Below are 9,759 nucleotides of genomic sequence, written 5' to 3'. Positions count from 1 at the left end.
ATCAGAACCCAAAATGTGAGCTTGTTTTACTCCAATGGTTGTAAACAATATGATTCTAAAGAAATATAGCTTCAAAACCTGGATAAAACTAAAACAGGAAAATGGTGCTAGATAAAGAAACTGGGTTTTATTTGACAAAATCCCACAGTTCAAACAATTAATTACAACTGATGACAAGTAAGAACGAAAAATAAAAAACAACAGCGAACATCAAAAACAAATTACAGCCGCATCTACCAATACATATCACCTGAAGCTTTCCTGAAAAGTCTGCATTTGAGATCCTCTCATTAGCCATAATTCTTAACCAAAAATAAATGTCAGTCATATTAGTGAATTGATTGATAGCCTAAGCCACAATTGGCCCAAAACAAGAATAACAGGATATTTTGAAGGGGACCGTCTACAGGTGGACCTTCACACTCTTGGCTCTGTACAGCAGGAACAGCAGGCCGGCTCCGAGCATGGTCAGTGCGCAGTTCTTCAGGACCCGTCTCCTCCAGCCGCCGTGGGAACCAGGTTGCGGAAGCGAGCAGGAATCTCCAGTCTGGTCCATCTTAGGGAAGGAGGAGGAGAGTGTCACAAGGGAAAAGGTGAGAGAGAGCACAGTACACATCTCACACACACCCTTTCAGGTGAACATTCTGACCTAATGTGGGGGCTAACCTAATCCTGTCTGGATTACGCCAGTTTCCTGCCACTTCACCTCAGTCAAAGGCCTCCTGCATTTAAGGGTGAGTGGGTGGGAATTGGCTCAGTTACTGTGGGCGATTGGCTGGATGAAGTGGAGGGTGCTAAGCTAGTTACTACCTGTGGAGACAATGGTGTCTGATTGCATCACATCTTGGGGATTGCAACACTCACCTGACTGCCCGAGCATCTGATCTGAGTCACCAAGTCCAAGTCCCTCGCCTACCACATCGCTATATTAGGACTGGTACACACTTAAACGTTGCATATGACTACTGGTTCAGTCAGCACAGACTTGCTTTACCAAATCTGACTGATCTAACCCTGCAGAGATAGCACTACTATATAACTCTGACTCTACAAAATCCTGACCAGTCTGTAATGCATCTACAACCCCAGAAATCATGTAACCGACACTACAATATAACTCCCCATAACTTTATATTGGAAATACAAAGATAACTCAAGGCTCATCTCACCATTTATACTGTGTATCCTCTATTTAGACTCCCAATTTGGTGGAGAGTTTATACTGGACACTAGATGGCAGTCATGGGCATTAGATGGTTGTTGATTGAACGTGGTGGAAATTGTCCTCATCATGTTTTGCCATTTGTTCTTCTATGAAGAGAATTTATAGCAGGAGAGCAGTGTTCAGAAACTGGTGATCTTCAGAGGTTAACCGATTTTGCATGTGACAAGGATGCTGACATGTCACTTGATATCTGCTAATACACTCAGAAGACACAAAGGGATATTATTATCCCCCCCCCCCCGCCAAATCCTTCACTCAGTGTACGTCTTGAGACAAGCTTCCACAGATAAGATAAAGGTCTGAGAAGCCCCTCCTCCATGGGCCCAGTCTCTCCAAATGGCCTCCGTTGGCTGTCAAATTCCTGTCTGACACTGGGAGCGTCCAGGGCTCCCTCCTTCCTTTCCTCACCCCTACCCCCACTTCCCTGAAGATTCCCTCCCTCCCTCCCGCCCTCCCCCCCCCCACTGACAGAACACTGTCACACTGTCTTTGAGTTATGGGCTGTGAGGACTCAGCCCTGTCAGGACTACCCCTGTGTGCACGCATGCACACACACACACCTATATGAGCCCCCCCCCGCCCCTTCCGCACTCGTGCGCGCACACACACACACACACACACACACACACACACACACACACACACACACTAAAAGGGGGAGAGTTAAGAATGGTGAGAAGGGAGGCAATCTGTGTATGGAGAAAAGCTTAGAAACGGGCAGATAGGAGGAGAATTGTGGTGGTATGAGAGAGCTAGGAGGAAGATGACCCTCTTCACTCATTCTCTCACAAGCAAGGGGTTGGCAGGGCTTGGGGAATAGCAGTGAGGATAGAGAGGTGGGGGAGGATAGGGAGGTGGGGGAGAACAGAGAGCAGGGTGAGAAAGATATGGAGAGTGTGAGACTGACCTTGCGCAGAAGGTTCCGGAGACAGGTGACCTCTTTCTGCAGGTCTCTAGTTTGGACCACCAGGTCATTGCAGATGGCCTGAGCCTCCTTCTTGGGGTCCAGGGACAGCACCAGCTATGGAGCAGTGACGAGGGATCAGGGGAAGGCCGCCGGCAAACAGAAATTCGTCAAATGCACCAAAAGCGGACAATGACTCGTCCGTTATCCGCCAAAAGTTTGACTCGCTTCAACTTTCTGATCGCATGTAAAGAGGACAGGCAAAGAATGACGAATGGCCACACACAGAAAAACCATTAGCCCAATCTGTTTCTGACGGTTACTGACATCTGTTTGGCCTAAGGGGAACAGGAGATACACACAGAGGGAGAGGGAGAAAGAGAAAAAAAAGAGAAGAGAAAGGAGCGTGTGGGAAAGGGAGAGCTAGAAATGGAAAGATATAGGGGGATAGAGGGCAGACTGGCTGCTTTGCCCTATGCAGAACAAAAGGTCTGACAAGTGAAATACAGGACTGGGCTAGCCAGAATGAGCATTTGAGCTTTCATTCAGGAACTATCGGCACAGATGGATTAGTGTCTACTACTGAGATAATCGGGGGGGGGGGGGGGGGGGCGGCGGCACGCACACACGCACGCACAAACGTCAACTGTACCTCAGAGGCACGTCGTGGGAAGCGGCTGACGACGTCCTGCACCGTCTCTGTCAGGTAGCAGCACTGCTGCCTGAGGCTGATCAGGAAGTTATACAGCTCCTCACTCCTGTGACACACACACACACACACACACACACACACACACACGACACCTCATCTTTGATACATGACAAATGGACTGACCGCATGATCGATCAGGGAAGATCATGATCGATCAGGGAAGATGTACAGCGACTCACCTCTTTGGGACAGACAGACAGACGGACAGACAAGACACCTACAGAACATCATAGACATGACGACGGAGAGACAGGAAGACAAAGAGAGCATCTTCATAACACTCCACTTCCCATTGACAGACAGACAACACAGGCAACCATGGGCACACTGTCTCCCCCTACACAACGTCCAGACAATTGAACACACAGAGAACACTTGTTTCTAGATCATGTGTGGCCATCAGCGTCACCATTTCATAACTCAAAGCTACTTGCACAGAGGAGAACACACACTCATGTCTCAACCTCTCGTAAAAATATGGTCACTTTTCAAATGACTTGTGTCTCGTATCCATCGAACCCTGTTCCTGTCGCAACGATGTCCTCAAGACGGTCGCGACGGCTGATAAATGTCTTTCTTTACCTTAATGGTACATTTCCCTCGGCGGGAGGGCGGGATGACGGGGTAGCGGGGTCGATTCGAGCAGCTGCTCTGGGATCCTCACACTCTGTCAGCGAGGCATGTAAACACTGTCAGTTAGGACTGGAGTTACCATCTCCCTCCTCAGCCCCGGGTGTTGGAGCTCCGTTAGTTTATCTGGGGGACTTGACCTGTGGGAGCGATCGGAGGGGGGGGGGGGGGGGGGGGGGGACGTGATTGCGGACGCGATTCTAACTTCACTGACTCGCGTTAAGGTGCGCACATTCACACACAAACACAGGCAGTTGACGTTCACTGCAAATAAGTCAGTGAATGAGGAAATATTGAAATATTTTTTTAACACAGAAACAATGCCGCGTGTAGGATCGGGGGAAGTTGAGTTGAATTTGTCATCAACTGTGGGCTGATCTGCAGCTGTTCTATATCGCCTACTTTTAGCCTACCTTCTATCCAGTCTCAATCTCACAGAAACCCAAAATCCTTACTCCTGTCTCGCATAAAAATTCCTAATTTTCCTGCTGCCTGGGCATACAGGGCATAACTGCCAACTCCACTGCTCCAGGGACAACGGCACTGGTAAAACGGTTGGGGGGGGTGGGGCGGGTGGGCGTCTCCAACCCACTGCATAGGGTTTAACTTTGGTCAAATGTGGTGACTGGTTATGTCTTCCTTGGTGTGGTGCCGACTTGCCAGTTTAGGGGGGTGAGCTCATTGTTGGGTAATGACCTGGCTGGGGAGCATGTCTGGGTGACTCTGAGGAGATGAGTACAGTACCTGGAGACGCGCCAGGCCGTAAGGCCGTGGAGAAGGGACATTCCCAGCCGGTGTGGTTGATCTCCCTCAGATGCCCTTCTTAAGTGACTCAGTTGACGGCAAGGGAGATGAAAAGCTGAATTGATGATCATACTGCATGGGGGTGTGTGTGTGTGTGTGTGTGTGTGTGTGTGTGTGTGTGTGTGTGTGTGCGCGCAGCCTTTTCCCACAAGACCCCGGCTTACAGTTCTAGGATGAGCCCAAACCCCTGAGCCTCTCTGTCTGCTGGTGTTTACAGTGTGGGCCATCAATCGAGGATTTAGCCATGTGGGATTTACAGTGTCTTTACCGCGCTCCTCGCCCTGACATCCCTCTGCAGTACTTGTACACTGAGTCCAGGTGAGAGCGGGTACGACTAAGGATTCATGACGTGAGGGGGCGCCAGACAGACAGGGCTGTGTTGCCTGAGCACCGGCCCTCCATCCGTCAGAGGCTGGAGAGAGCCTTCCATCCCCTCTCACCTTACAAATCATTACAGCCCCGCTTAACCCATTAGGAGATGCCCGCACGGCGCTCCTCTGTGGACTTCTAGACTCTAGGATAGATAGAGGCGGGAATAACAGGGGGATGGTTAGACTGGAGGGCTGAGGGATGGATGACTTCCAGGGTGTGTGTGTGTGTGTGTGTGTGTGTGTGTGTGTGTGTGTGTGTGTGGCCACATCAACTGGAATGAATGGGGGACTGCTGCCCAGTCTGAGACCAGTAGATATAATACAACTGCTGTAGTTAACAGCTTTTATTACTACGGTCAAATTTACATGAACATTTGGGTAGCATTGTATCCTGCCAAATTAGCGAGAGTAGATGTTAATAGAATACTGTAGGTCGTAGTCTAGTTTGCAATGTGTGTGTGTGTGTGTGTGTGTGTGTGTGTGTGTGTGTGTGTGTGTGTGTGTTTTTTAATGGTAATAGTCTACTGTACCCGCTGTCTATGTTGTCCAGCTGGCTGATTGTGTCCAGGTCCACTTTGTCCAGGTGCATCTCCTGCACAGCACTGAGAACCTTCTTCTGGTCCTCAGGGTCACTGATGCCAATCTGGGGGAGTAATACACATTCATGTCAACACCTGGACTACAGTGGTAGTACTTTGAAGCTGCAACAGCATGCCGTGTGTGTGTGTGTGTGTGTGTGTAAGATAACAGACTGACAGATGAAGAGGTCTTTCTTACCTTATCCAGGTCATCCTTCTCCATAGTCAACAGGTAGCTCCAAGTGATGTCATTCTCCTGTAAAAAAAATAAAATAATAATAATAATAATCTAAACTGAACCAAACAGGCGTACAATAAGACTCTTTCCAGTTTGCATATTCTTCCAAACAAGAGTATCAATCCGCACCCATCCAAGTAGGTCTTCATCCATCTTTTTTGGGGTCTTTTTTCTTTTCTTTTTTTTTTAATTCTATTATCCAAACCTAGCCTAGCCATAGTTTTAAGGCCAGTCTGATAATCACTTTTAAACAGTGAGGAGTACTCACCAGCATGATGTCAGAGAGGTACTCCAAGTTCAGGCCATGCAGAAGAAGCTCAACGTCACACAGCTTGGCCAGACTGTTAGAGGTCGAAGACAACACTACATCAACAAGTGCCACATAATATAATATACTATACTATAATATAATATAATATAATATAATATATGCCATTTAGCTGACGCTTTTATCCAAAGCGACTTACATTGCAGTGAGTGCATACATTTCAGTATATATGGTCCCAGCAGGAATCAAACCCACAACCTAAGCGTTGTTAGCGCCATGCTCTACCAACTGAGCCAGCCTTGGTTTATGTTGGAATATAGCTTAGTTTAACTACTTGCAAGACACAAGCCATTGCCTTTCTTGTTCACAAACTATATCAACCATTTGTTAAAAACAGACAACCAGCTACCACTTCGGCCCATGTCAAACCTAGTTTATTCATTTCATTGTGTATTTGATAGTGACAGCGGATACAGTTTAAACACTGACACATTGAATCACCAACAGTCATATGTATTGCACCAATGCTTTTGCTTACGCCAATTCAGCACTGGTAAACACACATGAAGGGAGTTTATTTTTGTTTATGTCTAGCTGCTGCAGAACAATGGATAAACAACTGTCTCTCAGGCCATGTCACATAATGCCCACCAGAGGGACAGAAACACACGCTACCAGCCCACACTGAACGATGAGTCTAGTGGGAATAGTTTGAAAACCCATACTTCCTTCCTCCTGTCTGGGATGTCTCAGTTGATCTGACAAACTTTGATAGGTGACAGCAGTGTAGTGGAACCATTACTGTCACTACTGTATCCACTCATGTAAAGATCTAGGATTACTTTGAGGGGGGAGGATGTGTTTTTTACGAGAGTTCAAACAAGACCTCTATTACCCTAATTACACTAGAGACTAAACCAGCTGAGCTGAGCAGTACTGGGCGGGCCTGCTTACGCAGGCAGTGCTGGCAAGGACAATGTGAATGTAAAACATCAGAGCCAGTACAGTATGATTTGGGTTGGCCCTCTAGTGTGTCAAGTCCCAATCTCACCTCTCCTTGGAAGCAGGGGGATTAGGGCTCCCCTTGAAGAACTTGAATAGGGTCTCCTCCTTGGAGGTCTCAAGCCCGTTTGTGAGGGTATCATCTCGGGAGGCCAGGATCCTGGCAATCTGCAGAGGAAGCCATGGATAGGGAGCACGCCAGGGATTACAAGCCCTGGAGCCCCCCATGGGCAGGGTTCCACTTCTCCAGGGACAGTGGCACTTACACTGACGGTGGTAGTTCTTTATACAGAGACTTGCCCATACTCCCTATAGTCTACAGCACATGACCTGGGGGTCTTATGACCAAAGTGCTGTGAATCAAACAAGGGCACCAGTACGCAGGAGTTTCCATCCACGTTTATTCAGTTTATTCACTCTCAAGCGCCCGGTCTACACAACAAGGTGTGTGAACATTAATCTTTTCTGACAACAGATGTGCTTGACGTGCCAAACCTGTAAACAGTAAAATATATAAAAATCGGAGTATTTAGTGTTACACACTTTGGTCATTCATCTGAACAAACTACATAGGGTCACCAAGTGGTTGGTTTTACCTGTGGTCTTTTGAAGATTTTGGCCAGGTCGGCAGCAGTCTTCCCTGCATTGTTCTTGATGGTCTTGTCAGCCCCCAGCTGGAGCAGCTTGAGGACAGCCTCATACCTGCCATACTGCACCGCCACCGTGAGGGCCTGTGAGAGTTCACGGGTTGGCATACAGTCGTCAACACATTCATTATAGTCTTTGATATTAAACAACAACAATAATAATAATAATAATAATAATAATAATAATACAGATTTGAGAATGAGAGCCGCACACTCTTGCTTCGATGTTAATAGCAAGCTGCCTTCTTCCGATAATGATCATCTAGACTAGAAGTTACTATCGAAGACGTTATTGGGCCAAGTCTTAACATCATACTCAAAACTCCAATAGACATAATTGCTTGATTGAGACAAAGTTCTAGCTGTGTTTCTCTCTACTCTCGACTGGCAGCCCTACTACAAACCAAAACAAAACCCAAGGCGTTACCCACGATGACCCTGTGAGACAGGGGTTTAGGCCGGGTGGTACACTTACCGTGTAGCCATGGGAATCCTGGGTGTTGATCTCTGCGCCGTGGGACCCCAGCAGGTTGATCAGCTGACTGTGGCCGTCACGTGCCGCTAGCATCATTGAGGTCATACGAGAGCTGGGAACCAGAGAGAGGTACAATGGGGTCTGACATGGAGCAGTGACACTGGAATCTCCACTAGAGGGCGACATACACCAAGCCCTTGTCCTAGGACGAAGTACAGTTCAACAGGGTTTGTTCACATTTGACAAATTTGTTCTCCCTCACTCCGACCCTACTGAACACCAGTTTTGTGAACGCCTGTTTTGTGTCCTGGTGGGCTGTAGAATCAGCCCGTTTTCAATTTGCCCTCTGACCTCTGATCAACTCGTGGTATTGGCTGGCCAGCATGTTAGTCATCTAAACAAATCCCAGGTAATTCCTAGGCTTGCTGCTCACAAAGACTGGAGTTTGACAGCAACGTGCAGAGCTGGGCACAAATGAACCAATCTGGACAATCTGTTTCAACAATCTCACTGGCAACATAAAAACATGTCATATTGTACGATGTACGGCCCAAAGTTCTCGAGACTGTAGGCACTGAATGACTTAATCAATCACTAAGTAATCACTGTTCACCACAGCGTCACCCGCTTGAAGGTTCTGTGGGTTCGTGACCTATGGAACAATGTTACTGGGCAAGCCTGAGAACAGAGGGACTTGTTATTGGTCATCTACCTAACTGGGCCAGAGCTCATGTGTTAAGCAACATCTTGGCAAGTACAAATAACCACTGATGCTTTATCACCTGGGACTCACACAGTGGGTGAGGAACTGCATCAATCCAGAGGTGTGGGAAAAGGCTGTGGCTATTCATCACAATACCTGACGTTTCCCAGGAACAGGGAGAGAGGGGTGTGTGTGTGTGTGTGTGTGTGTGTGTGTGTGAAAGAGTAAGTGAATGCGAGTACTTGTACGGAAAATTGTCTGTGTTCAGGTGAGTCACAGGTGCAGCAATATCTCATCATTACACATTCCAGCCATCCACTTCCCTCTTTGACCGTATGCAAGGTGACAGTCAGGCAGCGCCACTGATGTTAAAGTGCCCTGCGATCATGTTTTTCCCAAGGGGTTGTTCTCAGTGGCAGCCAGGTGACAAGGTCATTCGCTGGGGGAGGGGGGGGGGGAGAGGGAGGGTGGGGGTGGTGTGAACTGGTGTGTGTGTGTGCACACACTGTATGTGTTGTGGTCTCACTCATTCCCAGACTATCAGAGAATCGATACGCAGACAAGTTTTCTGAGCAAACACAGCTCCGACGTCATTGCTGACAGAACAATAGCATTGAGAGATAAATCGCAGAACTCTTGCTTCTTATGACGACTCTGTGACGGGTCATATTCCAGGGCAGTTCCCGCTGGGACCATACATACTGAAAAATATATGCACTCACTGCAATGCAAGTCGCTTTGGATAAAAGCGGCATGTTATATTATATATTACATTAGGGCATAACCAGTACAAGGCCTCTGTCGCCAGGTGAACACACCATGTTTTCCTACCCTAAGGCGTCCAAAAATAGGCCTTATCACTTCACAGAGTTTCAGGTGAAACTGAGCTTCAGTAAGGGAGTTCCCGTGGGATTGAGTTTGTCCCCTGAAAAGGGTTAACTTTCACCAGAGAAGCCATGAACCAGTGACAGAGTCCTGATCTAGTGGTCTTGGTTCTGAGACCACATAAATGGTCTCCACATGGTCTCCACACTCTGGGTTCTCAGGAGGTATGATATTTCTTGGTCTGGATCTCCACCGTTCCATTATGAACCAATGGTGGCCGGTAATCACGGGCTCTATTGAATCAATCCACAGAAAGCCTTTGTTTATCCTCAGACTGGGAAGTGCATCTGGTGTAAATTGCTTGTTAAAAACACAGA

The 9,759-nt window shown here is 47.6% G+C and overlaps 1 protein-coding gene across 1 annotated transcript in view; it reads right to left on the bottom strand.

Moving 5' to 3' along the window:
• Positions 1 to 210: 210 nt before the first annotated feature.
• asz1 (ankyrin repeat, SAM and basic leucine zipper domain containing 1) overlaps positions 211 to 9,759 on the bottom strand; it is a gene marked incomplete at its 5' end in the record, with an annotated part of 13,771 nt that continues 4,222 nt past the window's right edge. Inside the window, 9 exons of the mRNA XM_083666227.1 lie at positions 211 to 556; positions 2,133 to 2,246; positions 2,782 to 2,887; positions 5,177 to 5,289; positions 5,424 to 5,480; positions 5,731 to 5,803; positions 6,782 to 6,900; positions 7,329 to 7,463; positions 7,855 to 7,966. Of these exons, the coding sequence (XP_083522353.1) occupies positions 404 to 556; positions 2,133 to 2,246; positions 2,782 to 2,887; positions 5,177 to 5,289; positions 5,424 to 5,480; positions 5,731 to 5,803; positions 6,782 to 6,900; positions 7,329 to 7,463; positions 7,855 to 7,966 (982 nt within the window). The 3' untranslated portion in view covers positions 211 to 403. The remainder of the gene's footprint in view (positions 557 to 2,132; positions 2,247 to 2,781; positions 2,888 to 5,176; positions 5,290 to 5,423; positions 5,481 to 5,730; positions 5,804 to 6,781; positions 6,901 to 7,328; positions 7,464 to 7,854; positions 7,967 to 9,759) is intronic.

Source organism: Argentina silus (assembly GCF_951799395.1).
Source record: "Argentina silus genome assembly, chromosome: 3".
Classification (NCBI taxonomy): domain Eukaryota; kingdom Metazoa; phylum Chordata; class Actinopteri; order Argentiniformes; family Argentinidae; genus Argentina; species Argentina silus.
The sequence above is the reverse complement of the archived record's forward strand: the minus strand, read 5'-3'. Positions and strand labels throughout refer to the sequence as shown.